Source organism: Paramormyrops kingsleyae, chromosome 15, assembly GCF_048594095.1.
Source record: "Paramormyrops kingsleyae isolate MSU_618 chromosome 15, PKINGS_0.4, whole genome shotgun sequence".
Lineage (NCBI taxonomy): Eukaryota > Metazoa > Chordata > Actinopteri > Osteoglossiformes > Mormyridae > Paramormyrops > Paramormyrops kingsleyae.
This window is the reverse complement of record NC_132811.1, coordinates 22,892,949-22,908,430: the sequence shown is the minus strand read 5'-3', so window position 1 is coordinate 22,908,430 and position 15,482 is coordinate 22,892,949. Positions and strand designations below refer to the sequence as shown.

The following is a 15,482-nucleotide window of genomic DNA, read 5'->3' as shown; positions in this document are numbered from 1 at the left end:
AAAATCCAACCTCTGTTGTGACGATTGCGAACGAGATTTTAAAAATAGATCTGGAAATAAATGAAGCATTATTCTACATTTAGAAATGACAAGGTGGCAGGGTGTCCACTCAGAGCCGCGCATTACTGTAGTGTTGCATAGATGTTTTCTTAATCCACTCAGGGCTAAGTAATTGAAAACCGCTGAAATGTGAATAAATGTGCTGTGTGGACACGAAAGAGGGATCTTTGCTTAAAACGGCGGAAACATGTCCGCACAAAATCATGCACAGTAAATAAAAGGCTCCGCGCCTGTCTGATGCGTAACGAGTTAAATGGATGGGCAGACGTTACCGGCGAACCCAGTTCTAACTAGGAAATAAATCATAACCGGAGACAAAATGCGGGGAATATGGCACCGCCATGCTTTCGCGATTGTTAGCACTCATTGAATTGCTTCTTTATGCAAGATTGATTTTAAGATCGTATATACAAACCTAGCAGAAATGTACCACTGCTGTACAAATATCTACAACTGAATTGCGGCTTCCGGGGTGGCCAAATGTGATCTACCCGCTTATAAAATAATGCCAGAAAACTGGGTGATTTCTTTCTGCCATTGATCAGACAAGCTTTGGCCATTAGCGGGTAACCATTAATAGTACCGCATAACAAAGATAAATTGCGACAAAGACAGTTGGGATAATTTACACGCCACTTACAGCACTAGTATACAAATAAATCTGGGGAATTCCCGCACTGTTGCTTTTGCAAAGATGACAAACACAAACACAAATGGCCATTTTCATCGATCTGCGGCTTTTATTACAAACTTCCCGAATGCAACAGTAGACAATGAATTTATAAACCGATAAAGTATTAAATATAAGATGCCACTGTGAAGTAGAAATCTTATTTTTCCCTCAAATGATCTTTTTTTTCGGCCATGCGGTATGACATGACGAATTGAAGTTCATGCAGATCGAGGCTTGCGCAGATTTTATTTTGTCAAGCAAAATTAACTTTATTTAATGTTATTTAGTTATAAGAGCAGATGATTTGAGAATAAAATCCTTGGATGACTTCCCGCGCAGAAGGGAGGCCGTGTGAATCTATGCTGCGTGTAGTTAATGGGTTGCGGGCTCTGCAAACACTTCAGACCTTAAGTAACAGCTGGCTGAAATATGGCTTCACCGTGTACAGAAGAGTATTGCTGTGCATTTCCAACCCGAGCACAGTGCCTAATGCCCATATGAGAGGTTTTCACTCTGCTTCAACTAGGGGATTTCGCTTGTCTTTGAGTACTCCGTCTAGGAATAAAGCCTCACATTAAGCTGTGCCCGATACAATAGTCAACCCCGAGAGAGGGGAGAGAGCGGCCATACTCATCCCGTTTACAAACGTCTGCCATCTGTCTCTAATGGTGTTAGGGAAACAGAGAGTGGGGGAACTTGTAAAAATGCATAAACGTTAAGTAAAGAAGGTTAAGCAATATGGGACATGATTTGAGAGGAGGCAGTGTCAGGAGTGAAGAGCTCAGGGAAAATTGAGAGCCATAATGGAAATATAATGGGCTTAGTGTCACAGCTGCGGAGACGCGCACCGGGAGCGCGCCGTCACCGGGGCTGAGCCCCTCCCGCCGGGGAAGTCAGGCATCTGAAAAAGGGAGGTGAGCGCCTTTGTGAAACATACAGACCTAACCTTTCCTGCTCAGGGAGGGAATGTATGAAGATGAATGACTATTGGCCACCAAACCATTTTGTTAAATATAACACCACACATAGGAGTTTTCGCGGGAGACAGAGAGCAGCTGACAGGTCTGTTTTGTGCGCGTTATTTAATGCTTCATATTAAGCGGGATTTTGCCGGAGGAGGATTACAGTATGTCCCCATTGTTTGGTCAGATATGCATTAGGTTCTTTAATAAGATGTAGTTAGGAGCAGAGATTTGGATTTTGAATTTTCATTTAGTGAGGGTTGCTGGATTTGTGCGTGTGTGAGAGATTGGGGGGGGGGGGGGCTTTTACAGATCTAAAGCTGATTTGTAGGCAGCCGCATGTGCTGAGGAGCGCCTGAATATACTGTAAGTGACATAATATCTGGTACATGGAGTGATCGTAGGAGAAGAGCTTCAGGGCGGGAATGTGGGATCGTTGGGTTAGGCGGAACGCACTTTCTCTAAGTGTATTGTAGCGTCCCGAAAAATGGCCCCTCAGTTGTGCTGGATTGTCACCATGACAGCTTTCCCACTGCTGACAGCCATTACCTTTCCAGTTTTCCCATTCACTCTGGTCTCCCTGCATATTGCGTATGTGTGAGTGTGGAGCCTGAGTGGACGGTCAACCTGTCTTGGGTGTCCTTATATAGTCTCGAGTCCTGTGTTTTCTGAGATGGGCTGCTTGATTATGGTAAAAATCATAATTAGGATTATTTAACATGATTACTCATTGACTTAGGAAATATCATAAATTTATTGAACTTAAAATGTATTTTTTTAACATTTTATTTCCTTTAACTCTAAATATAATTTCACTACAGTTTAATTTATAACAAAACAAAACAGCAGCATCACTGCAAACCGAAATATGGCACAATACGTGAGTATTATGAAAATGGGACAGCTGACAAATGGGACAGTTAAGTGTTCAAGGGGCATTCATGTATTTAGTTGGGATTCAAGACATTGACATGATTTTTCCAGAAAGCAAATTTTCAAAGTGTCCTATTTTAACAATACTCACAATGCCTGTTTTATCTTTAACAATACTAGTTTTATCTTATTTTGTTTTGGTAATCATTGTAAGTCAAAATCGTAACAAATTAAAATTTGATTAATTGCTCAGCCCTCACCGCAGCTCTGACAGATAAGCAGTACTTGGAAGACCAACCTGAGCAGAAGATACCTACAAAAACATGAAAAAGATCAGGCGATGTCACTCAGCAGAACAGTCACTGTGAACCTCACTGTACATTGACGTGGGGCCCAAGCCATTTTATTAAAATGACACTTAATTTTTGGTAATTAACTGATTAATTGGAGTCATGCTGACCAAAGTCAATCAAAGTTAAGTACCATGTTTGGATTCTTGCCTACTGTACATCACTGTTCAAACAATTTAGTTCGGGCCAGAGTATTTTAATTTAATGTAATATATATATTCCATCTATCCATCTTGCAACCGCTTATCCTGGTCAGGGAGGCAGAGTATTATAAATATTTTACAAATTTAATATATTAATTGACTGAAAATAAACTGGCCAGGATAAGCTGTTGCAAGATAGATGTATGGAAACAAACCACATTAAAACATTTTAACGGTTATTTTTGTAGCCTTGCACTTGACTAGGAGATGTAGTCTCAGATGGGGCAAGGTTATGAACATAGTCCTTGTCTGTCATTCCCAAAGATTCTTTCTTATACCAGATACTAAGAAACACACACCCGCGAAACTGTCTGCAAGTTCCACGTTTATTTCCAAAGATCCATCAAGATCAGAGAACTCATCTGAATGTGATGGGGACAGTCGAGGGCACGAGTCAGAAGGTCACTGGCTAAAGCATCAGCCTTCTGCAGATTTATACATTCATATTTTACAACCCAAGGAAGCCAGGAATCAAAGCAGAGTGGCTTCCTTGTACCAGTGCTGTTAATCCAAACCTCAAGTTTGTGGTTGTCTCACATAATGTCGGCCCTAGCATTCAAATGTATATCTGGAAAAAGAAATACAAATGATAATACTTTTCAAATAACCAAGTAAAGTCAAATCATATGTATGCAGAAATCTGAAGACTGCAGCTTGGATGTCATCAAGTTTTGATCGATCAAATAAAATGTGCGTAAATCTTACTGGATGCCGGAAAGACGAGATGAACACCACCCTCAAACTCACTGATCCACTGACAAGAAAACGTCACAGTAAATTATAAATAACACCTGGGAAAGACTAAAGCCAGTGGTTGCTAAGCTAAGAGCCGAATCATATGTAAAGTCAAGATGGAGAGACCAAAAGTCCTGCCAGTCCCTGGCTACATACATTCTCATGTAAAATACTGAAGGACCAAAAGAGGCCATATTTGTGAGGTTTTTGTTTTTAATAACAATGGTAAATGCAGCCCATGGAATTATTGATCTTTCTGAAAGGGGGGCGGGTTGCTTTTCTCATGGGTAGAGGGGAGGGTTGTCTCGTAGGGGACTGACGGATGCCTTGGTCTAGCCTTTGGTAGCAGCGTACTGGCGAAGGAGAGTGGAGATGTCCTTGGAGTCTGTGACCTCTTCTGGAAGGGAGCCCTCCTGGTCTTTGATGGAGGGGTCAGCGCCGGCTTGGAGAAGCAGCTCTACGATGTCAGCAAACTCGCAGGCAGACGCTGAGGGGACCAAAAAAACCCATTAGGGACGTAATTCCACACTCAGAAAGGTGAGAGAGGGCCAGTGATGAGAAGGCAGGGGGTCCTGGGTCATGTGACCTGAGCTGCTGAAGGGCCATTGACATGTGACACATTCGCAGCAGGTGGGTTATGAAGAGAATGTCCAAAATCAGGCAGCTAACGCGGTAGTGTAAATGCATATCTAGGTTACAAGTTTCCTCTCTGCTCAGAACGAGCATTTTTATTGGCCACACACATCCAAATGAAGCATTTTTATAGCACTAGAGTTCATTTGCATTTTTACCCACGGGATGAGAGTTTCAGCTAAAGGCAAGTGCTTCCTTTTATCTGACCAAAGTCAGGTAAAAATTGGTTTAAAACCAAGTAGAGAGATACAAATAATCACACCCCCTGCTGGAGGACATAGGTTTTATCATGGTCTGGTCTATGTTGGGCCTCGCCAAGCAGATATCAGGGTCCGGCCTTCGGGGCCCGCTCCGAGCTGCTAGTAGGGTCCGCCCCACGGGGCCCGTTCCGAGCTGCTGGTAGGGTCCAGCCTTCGTGGCCCATTCCGAGCCGCTAGTATGGTCCAGCCTTCGGGGCCCGTTCCGAGCCGCTATCAGGGTCCGCCCCGCGGGGCCCGTGCAGAGTTGCTATCAGGGTTCGCTTAGCTGCCCATCTTTCATAACCGAGTTAGCGAGCCACTGCGCTGATGCGTCCAGATTCCTGCACTCTGAGTGCTTTTTCACCAGAGTGTCAATCCTCTTCATTAAAAGAAAAAACACACCCACCCCTCACTGACAGGCTGATGCTAGCAGGAATTCCTGAGCGACAGGGACGTCTTTTAATCTGCCTCCCACCAGGGGATTCCAGGTAGCCTTGAATTCATCGAAGGGTGTATGTGTGTGTGTGTGTGTGTGTGTGTGTGTGTGTGTGTGTGGTGGGGAGGGCGGGTGTACTTATGTCAGTTTCTTGATTTTTTTTAAATTGTGTTTTATTTTCTGAGCTCGGTGTGCCGGCCCGCGGCCTGTAAAAACGCCCTGGTCCTCCCCGGCCCCCTGGGAGCCCTTGAGGAGGAGAACAATTTACGGTGCACAGTAAACCTTCAATTAATCACTCGGCATCGGTGGTGGCCCCGGCACAAGAAGGGGGATGAATTCTCATTCTTCGCCGCCGCTGCCCGGACTTCATCGCTTATGTTTATGAGTCGTTTCCTCGCAGCGGCACCGCCCCGTGTGCCCGGCCCCTGCCAGCGTGCCATCCCAGCGACAGATGGCATCCTCGCTCGGGGGACACGGGCGGACCTGCCCTCGTTCTGTCCCACGGCCCCCGTGGAGGGCGGCTGATTTCCTCTGGGAGCCATGGTGGCTTTTGCGGGGGTGGGGGAGGGGTGGCGCATGGCTGTGGCCCCCAGGAGACGCGGACAGACACAGACGGGACACAGGAGCCGCTGATAATGAAGCGATGCTCAGTGACATTATGCGGGCAAGGCCAGAGCTGCAGGCCGGCACTGAAGCCCAGACTCATTCGGCCTGGAAACTGACACAAGCGGGCAAGAAACTGACCTGATCAGCTCAGAAACCAACACAAATGGCCAAGAAATGGACCCAATTGGGCCAGAAACCAACACAATTGGCCAGGAAACTGACCGGATCCACCTGGAAACCGACACAAACGGCCAGGAAACTGACCCGATCCACCTGGAAACCGACACAAACGGCCAAGAAACTGACCCGATCCACCTGGAAACAGACCGAATTAGCCAGGAAACCAACCAGAGTTGGCATGGAAACCAAGCTGGCTAGCAAAATATCGTCATGTTATATATGTCATTGATAATCAGATAAATCAGCTGAAATAAAGGTAGCTGATTATGAGAAAGACCTTGGTGTGTATGTTGATGCTTCCATGTCTCATTCTCGCCAGTGCAGGGAAGCAATAAAAAAGGCCAATAGGATGTTGGGGTATATCTCCAGGTGTGTGGAGTTTAAGTCAAGGGAGGTAATGCTAAGATTATACAATTCCTTGGTGAGACCTCACCTACAATATTGTGTACAGGTTTGGTCACCATATCTTAAAAAGGACATAGCGGCCTTAGAAAAGGTGCAGCGTAGGGCCACAAGAATGATTCCTGGTCTTAGAGGAATGTCATACGAGGAAAGGTTATTTGAGCTAAATCTGTTCAGCCTCAAGCAAAGGAGACTGAGGGGGGACATGATCCAGGTCTATAAGATTCTAACAGGTTTGGATGCTGTTCAACCGAATAGTTACTTCAGCATTAGTTCAAATACAAGAACTTGTGGCCATAGGTGGAAATTAGCGGGAGAACATTTCAAACTGGATTTAAGGAAGCACTTCTTTACACAGCGTGTAGTCAGAGTATGGAATAGTCTTCCTGATAACGTAGTGCAAGCTGAATCCTTGGGTTCCTTTAAATCAGAGCTAGATAAGATTTTAACAACTCTGAGCTATTAGTTAAGTTCTCCCCAAGCGAGCTTGATGGGCCGAATGGCCTCCTCTCGTTTGTATATTTCTTATGTTCTTAATGTGTTAAATTCTTTTTTATAAAATTATAAATGATAAAAAAATCTATTATACAGGATTCTGTAATCAGACAGTGGTGCGGTTATGTATTTTCACACCACACAATCTCTGATTGTCCCTCAAAGCTGTGCCAAACACTTACCGTAGTGTAACGCTGTCTGGCCTTCATTGTCCTGAAACACAGAAACATAAAACGTGTAAATATACACCTTAACAAACAAAGCCACCGTGATTCGGGACTTATGTGAAAAGATTAAATATTGATTTACTTCCCACTAGAAAGAGCAACTGAACCTACTGAAAGGCGAGGATAGACCCCGAGTGTGGGGCGAGCGTGAAATCGCAGACATTATGGGGAAGGCACTCCCAGGCCGAGTCACGGCAGCGTGACCAATGGGATAATCAGGCCCAAAGAGGCCTCCCAGGTCTCTGGGCACAAAAAGGTGAGATGGTCTCTGTTGGGAGGGAGTCTAAGAGGATTTCCAAGAGGCCACATTGCGCAAAACAAATTACCGGAGACAGACTAAGGGGGCAGTGCGCTTCCGACGCCCCCATAGTCCAATTCAGATTGATGTCGACCCACGGAAAAGGCTGTGATGGGGGGGGAGGGCTGTGGTTGGGACAGGGGTCACCCAAGGCATAAATCCCATGCTAAGCTTTGGGGGGGGGGGGGGGGGGGGGGGGGTCACCCCTCGTGGTGTGATACGTACATTTCATCTGGGTGTTGTCTTCTAATTACCACTTGATCACAGCTTTTCAACCCCATAATGATGACAAATGCTGATATTGTTGCTGCCGGCTGCAGCGTGAGATTTTACGAAGATTACAAAGATCTGGGCAATCTCATTTTGGGGAGGGGGGCGGGTGGTCTCCTTTTTTGATGTCCCTCAAACCCAGACACATGAAGGTTAGATGGGAGGTTTCACCTGCGGTTGTATCCAAATCTATTTGTTGTTTTTCTGATGTGTTAACCTGGGCCACGTCGCATGGCGGGTGACCACGGTGCCCCCTCCCAGCCCCACAGATGGTACCCCATCTACTGCCAGACACACTCACCCCAGGAGCCCATTGTTCCCTGCTCACATCCCGGCAGGCACTCACAGCCACGCTTTTAAGGGGCCCGGAGAGAGATCCCGCCATTTTCCCGGAGGACGGCTTCTCGGGAAGCTGACTGATTGGATTAGAGTGTTTAATTCCCAGCGGGCGGACAGACCGCTGATGGAGATTTCATCTCTGCAGAAACCGGCCCCAGAGATCAGCCGTATAACCAGTCAGGTGTTTTCAGACTGCAGCCATTCAGAATAACAGCAAAAAAAAATCACAATGCACAGAAAACGTGTTGACTGCAATTGAACTTGCCATTGAAAAAAACATGAAAAATAATTACAAAAAACTGCTAAGTAAATAATAGTAAACTATAAGGAGCCTATTGAAATGTATCTTTTCCTTCTGGTATTTTCTTCACTTGGTTAGCAATGTAGGTCTAAGCTACATTTTCATCCGCAAACAATGTCATTGAGTCGTAATAAATAGCAAAGGTTTGGTAATGGTGCCCTGTGCAGATACACCCTGCAGCGGCGTGTAGCGTGAATCAGGGGTGTCACTGCGCACTGGACAAGGGGCTTCGCCCTCATGGAAGAGCGCCAGATGTTTTCCGAAAGTAGAGAAGCGGTCAGTTTGTGATGCACGGCAACACATGCAAGCGTAATTAAACTGTGAGGGGTTTAGGGGCCTAATCTGCTTTCGCTAATCTGCGGGTCCTGGGTGGAGAGGGGGTGCATACAAAGTTATGGATCGGACAGACAGATGACAGCCACCAGACTGAGGTCACAACAGCGCCCCCTGGAGCACATCTGGAAACAAACCCCGGCTGGAACCTGGACCTGAGGAGCCCCTGGGGGGGCAGCGGATGCTCCCGGGGCTACAGGCCGAGGGGTCAGCAACTCGACCCCCCTTCTAATTCTCCAGAAAGGAACCTGATGGAATCAGTGGGAAAATTGGATTGAGTCCCATTTGGTTGTGGAGGCAAGTAGGACTGTCTGGGCAGTGGGACCCCACTCATCCCATTATGGGAACGTCTTTAGAAACATCAGAACTTTTCTGGACCCTGGAAAAAAATTACAGACCCACATGCGCTGGTAAGAGAAGCACAATAGAAAGGAGAAACCTAATTTAATGTTGAATGCAAATAATGAGACTTGGGTCCTTTCCGGACACATTAGATGTATGTAGCTAAAACGCACCACGGAGAGTGAAAGGTCACAAAACTCAACAAAGGCGGCAAGCAACAGACAGAGGTTCATGTCAGTTGTGGGACGTTTCCACAGCCGCTGTGAATACTGAAGGACCCGTAGTTGGCATGTGGTATCCTATGGACCAAATCAGTGATTTTTCGAGCTGCTATCAAAGACCAGAACTGAGACCAGTCCAGGCATTTCTAATTGATCAGTGTAGGCTACCAGAGCCTGATCCAAAGCTCAAATCTTTTTAATATCCCACGTCCGCCTCATTTGCATCAGTTGCACAGATTGCAAGGTTCCGTCACTCGCTGCAGTAAGCTGAAGATACACGGCTTGAAGCTGCAAACTATCAAGATGTCAGCCGTGTGGAAATTCTTCAAATTGGAAATTCAAAGTGCGATATGATGACACAGACGCTGCGTACTGGGAGGCATTTCTATGTGGGCCCTCGCAGCTATGCTGAACCTCAGCGGCTGGAATCCTGACAGCCGCCGGCGGGACGTCTGTCCGACACCATCCGCTACCCTCCTCTCTCTCGCCCCCTTGCTTGTCCCCCGGCAGAAAGCGGACAATCGATTATGACTGATGATCAATGCATACAGCTGCAGCCGACTCTATTATAATGACAATGGGGGGCTACAGGAGGGAGATCGACAAGCTACTGGCCGATTCATATGCAGATGCGCTTATGATGAGCAGATGCCACCGAGCAGACAGCGGGAGATTAATTAGCATGGAGGTGTTTTGGAGGCTGGCCGCTCTACGCACCTGCCAGGACCTGAGCATGATGAGAGAGTGGCTGATACTGGCCGTCACAACAAAGGCACCCCACAAAAGAGGGCCGCCACGGTCCCCCACACCAGAGCCATCATCCAATCCCCGCTCTCCCCCGACTAACCATGGTAGTGGCCGGTTCCATAATGCGATTCCCCGCAGGGCCGGTCCACATGGACAGATGTGGGATGGGGTATATGGTGTTAAAATGATCAGAGAAGAGGCACGGCCCTAATTGAATGTGAGACGGCCGCCAGTGAACTTCAAGGACACCTTGGGAATGTCTGAGTGGCACCCCCCAGCTGTCTACTGCGCGTCCTACCTGTCGCCCCACAAATAGCCATAAGGCCACTTCCTTATTTAATGGGGAAATTCCAACTTACAAGCTTACTCCGACAGGTGCTTTTGGGATAACAGCCCACCCCCACCGTACTGTTATAAGCCACTGTCACAGTACACTGTCACACAGCCCCATCACATCATACGATCACGCTGCACCATCATGCCACACTGTACAGTCACACTGCACTGTCACGCCACATTGCCACAGAGCACCGTCACATGGCACTGTCTCACCCCAGTGTCACGGGGCTGCATCACATCATGCTGTCACACTGCACCATCACATGGCACTGTCACAGAACACCATTACATCGCACTGTCACCCTGCACTGCCAAATGGTACTATCACACCGCTCCGTCATACCACACTGTCACGCCTCCCCATCATACAGTACTGTTACACTGCAACATCAAGCAGCACTGTCATAGTGCACTGTCACTGTCACACTGCATCATCATGCTGCACTGTAATGCCATGCCGTCACGAGATACTGTCACACCACACCGTCACGCGGTACTGTTACACTGTATCATCATGCTTCACTGTAACACACATCACAGTGCACCGTCGCACCATATTGTCACACGGCACTGTCACTCAGCACCATCACCCAGCACTGTCACACTACACCAACATGTGGCACTGTCACACGGCATAGTTACACCACAATCATCCGCTTGGTTTTGTGTCACGAGGGGGGCGCCCCCAGAAATAAAAAAAAGAAACAAAAAAGTCAGGCATCCCCAGGTCCTCACTACACTCACTCACTCAATCTCTCCCTCCCTCCCTCTCTCCTTCCATTGCTCTATCCATCTCTGGGGACCCCTCAGGATCCATTAAGTAATTTAACGTGGGAAAATAAAATAACAGCGGCTCCAAACTGTGCAGCTCATCAGTGATGTTTAAAAAGAAATATATAAAATAAATAAACACATCAAGAGGTGTAATATGAAAATCAATGGGCCAGACGAGGCTAAAGTGTTTGCAGACGGGAATCCATAAAGAAGCAGGGTGGGCTGTGGAGCCGGAACGGTCAGTGTGCTGCCCGCGAGGCGGGGCTGACAGCTTTAAGGAGAAGGTGTAGGGAGGACAGACAGTAAAACTAAACAAATAAAAGGGTGAGAGAGTACACTGGCAGCCGGGGAGAATTAGCGGGATAACAGGAGGGCCTCCACGCTCAGCAAGCAGGTGCGGGCAGACAGACGGGCATCGTGGTCCTAACTGAGGCAGACCCGGGCACTGAGCACATTAGACTGACCAAAAAATTAGTTTCACTGTAATCCAGTGCAGGTGTTCAGACCCCCAACCATTTGGAGAGGGCCACAAACTCAGCTCACTGGTGATGGATTCACCCCTAATGAAGAGGCCTAATTTTTACAAGGTCGGGTTACTCCAACATCCCCACCAACGTCGAGGTAGATGGTGGAGTTCTAGGTGGCCCTGCCACGCAGCCGGAGATGGGGGTCACCTGGGACCTCTCGTCATGCAGCTGGCAACAGGACCTCCACCCCCCAGGACTCATGACAAATACCGCGACATATTTGTTATGACTGAGATGACTGGGCCATTTATTATGAGGCTTTGCTAGGAAGGATACTAAGCAGAGAGCGTAGTAACACGGCCACCTCTGAATTTCAATCAGCTGCTCTTCTTTCTTTATACAAGCATGTATACATAAACACACAGACAGACAGTATCCAAATCTTTGTGGGGACCGTTCATTCACTTCTACGGGAAAATCCCCAATACCAGCAATGACAACCATAACCCCAACCCAGCCCTAACATTAACGATAAGTAACCAAACAAAATACAAGACTTTTGGCATTTTTACATTTTTGACGGCAGTCACAGATTTTAATAAAATACAATTTCTCCCTGTGGGGACCGAAAAAATGGTCCTCAATATCGAAACAGGTTTTTATCACACTGGGGGGGACATTTTATTCCCCACAATATAGTATATATTATATATGTTTTATATATATTATATACATATATATACACACACATATACAGACACACAAACACTAGGTTTACAGCTTGGGGGGGAGGGGGGGGAGGCAGATGGAAACCGACAGGATTCATCGTGTTCATATGTGACTTTTAATGACAGCAGTCGAAAAACGCAGATATTTTCGTCTGCTTTTCATGTGATTGACACTACATATTTCCCGACGTGCGCTCTCTGTCCACTGGTGGGAGTGTGCTCACCTGTGTGTGCGCGCATCGGGACGGAACTCCGCCATGCGCGATACAGAAAGCACAGGAGGATTGTAAACGCGTGACCGTGTAGAGACAAAAATGACAAGCTGTTGTGTAAATAAGATAAATAACATATAAAATAACATACAAATAAAATATTTAGTTTGTTTAATAAAAGGACAATGTATAGACCTGATCTATAGGAAAGGTAACCTTAACTGACTTCTGTTGTGATCTGGCACTTTATAGAAAATAAAATTAAATAAAATTAACTTGACCTTCAAGGGGGGGTGGGAGGTGCAGGCGGTCCCTAATATAATGGTAGGGGAAACTACTGATTTTTTATTTATATATATATATATACACTCACCTAAAGGATTATTAGGAACACCATACTAATACGGTGTTTGACCTCCTTTCGCCTTCAGAACTGCCTTAATTCTACGTGGCATTGATTCAACAAGGTGCTGAAAGCATTCTTTAGAAATGTTGGCCCATATTGATAGAATAGCATCTTGCAGTTGATGGAGATTTGTGGGATACACATCCAGGGCACGAAGCTCCCGTTCCACCACATCCCAAAGATGCTCTATTGGGTTGAGATCTGGTGACTGTGGGGGCCATTTTAGTACAGTGAACTCATTGTCATGTTCAAGAAACCAATTTGAAATGATTCGAGCTTTGTGACATGGTGCATTATCCTGCTGGAAGTAGCCATCAGAGGATGGGTACATGGTGGTCATAAAGGGATGGACATGATCAGAAACAATGCTGAGTAACGTGGCATGTAAACGATGCCCAATTGGCACTAAGGGGCCTAAAGTGTGCCAAGAAAACATCCCCCACACCATTACACCACCACCACCAGCCTGCACAGTGGTAACAAGGCATGATGGATCCATGTTCTCATTCTGTTTACGCCAAATTCTGACTCTACCATTTGAATGTCTCAACAGAAATCGAGACTCATCAGACCAGGCAACATTTTTCCAGTCTTCAACTGTCCAATTTTGGTGAGCTCGTGCAAATTGTAGCCTCTTTTTCCTATTTGTAGTGGAGATGAGTGGTACCCGGTAGGGTCTTCTGCTGTTGTAGCCCATCCGCCTCAAGGTTGTGTGTGTTGTGGCTTCACAAATGCTTTGCTGCATACCTCGGTTGTAACGAGTGGTTATTTCAGTCAAAGTTGCTCTTGTATCAGCTTGAATCAGTCGGCCCATTCTCCTCTGACCTCTAGCATCAACAAGGCATTTTCGCCCACAGGATTGCCGCATACTGGATGTTTTTCCCTTTGCACACCATTCTTTGTAAACCCTAGAAATGGTTGTGCGTGAAAATCCCAGTAACTGAGCAGACTGTGAAATACTCAGACCGTCTGGCACCAACAACCATGCCACGCTCAAAATTGCTTAAATCACCTTTCTTTCCCATTCTGACATTCAGTTTGGAGTTCAGGAGATTGTCTTGACCAGGACCACACCCCTAAATGCATTGAAGCAACTGCCATGTGATTGGTTGATTAGATAATTGCATTAATGAGAAATTGAACAGGTGTTCCTAATAATCCTTTAGGTGAGTGTATATATACACTCATATATAAAAAGCAAATATATATATAAAAAGCAAAAGTAAGCTTGGACTGTCTTCAGAAGCCTTTCTGCAGGAGCATCCTGCTGTCAAATTAAGGAGTAATGACGCTCTGAATCCAGCCTATTTTGGCCGGTCTATGTCCAAGCATCGTCTGCATCGGGCCCAAACAAAACACTTCAGAGTCACGCAGCCGCTCTTAAGCGAATCCTCGAACCGCTGCCGGCTTAGAGCACAGTATGCAGACGCTGGTCACCCAGATGTATGATACACCAAACTGAGAAACAAGATAGCGAAATAACTCTGATCGTCCGCGCCCAGTGCACCTACAGACACGCTTCAGACCGGCCCGCGACGAAAACAGGACGCGCCGTTCGACGCTTCGCGCCTCGAGCTTCTGCCGCACGGCCAAAAACGCCCTCCAAGGCGACACCTCTCCCCGTCAGGCATCCCCAAACTACACCAGTACCCTGTGGGGTGGGGACCCAGCCTCTGTCCCACACAATTTGTCACCATGAACTACTGGTAGCCCGGCCCGATATTTATTACTATTGATCTACCTGGTCCCAGCCAGAGGACTGTTGTTCTCCGGCACAAGACTCTGACCTCAATTAAGTTATGAATTTCAATCTGATAGACTGTGGGCGCTCTCGGCCGCCGCTCCCGGGCCCCGCAGCGGATTAATTAGAATTAGTGACGTCGCAGTCACCCACTCAGCCTCATGGATCATGCTGTTTTAATAAAAAATAAAGAGCCATCGGCAAGGGATGGGGTGGGGGGACATTTCAGGAAAGCCTCACCCATCCCCACCCCCCACAAGAACTGAATTTAGTACCTGCCAGTGTCAATTGCAGCCTTACCCAGTTTATGCCCCTTTACCCCCCCCCCCCCAGTCCATGCTTGGTACGATCCGGTCGCCAGGCATTTTGCTCTGCTGGCCTTCCGAAGGCGTTCAGAAGCAAAATATCACTCAATCTGCAAACTCAAGAACTAGATGGCTGGATGGAACATCTGAAGCTGGAGAACCTCGGATACAGGCTAGTGCTGCCCCGTCTGCAAGCTATGGGACAAGCGTGAATGGACGACTGACCGCAGAGCAACTGACAAGGCGACTGTCAAACCATGTTAAAGAAACCAGACTTCTGGCCAAAAAGAAAAACTGGGTGGGCCTTTCAGCTGTCGCCCCCCACACCCCAGAGTCACAATTATGCTCAGCTGGGCAAACAAAACCTAACATTTTAAGTTACATGAAACTGCTAGCTATAAAAGTGTACGCTGGAAAAGTGAATACATTTCATAGATTTTAATAATCATAAATTACCCTGATGCGCCTGAGTAGGTCTCCCTGCAGGAGCAAGTGCAGTAAAATGACTTTTGTCTTGATTTAGTGTCTACAGGGATCATCGTTTCATCATCATTACTGACCTGACGTCCTCAGCTCGCCTATGTA

General features: G+C 46.8%; 1 protein-coding gene across 1 annotated transcript in view; it reads right to left on the bottom strand.

Moving 5' to 3' along the window:
- Nucleotides 1-3,429: 3,429 nt before the first annotated feature.
- acbd6 (acyl-CoA binding domain containing 6) overlaps nt 3,430-15,482 on the bottom strand; it is a 29,396-nt gene continuing 17,343 nt past the window's right edge. Inside the window, exons 7-8 of the mRNA XM_023813267.2 lie at nt 7,030-7,060; nt 3,430-4,343 (exon numbers count right to left, since the gene is read on the bottom strand). Coding sequence (XP_023669035.1) covers nt 4,189-4,343; nt 7,030-7,060 — 186 coding nt within the window. The 3' untranslated portion in view covers nt 3,430-4,188. The remainder of the gene's footprint in view (nt 4,344-7,029; nt 7,061-15,482) is intronic.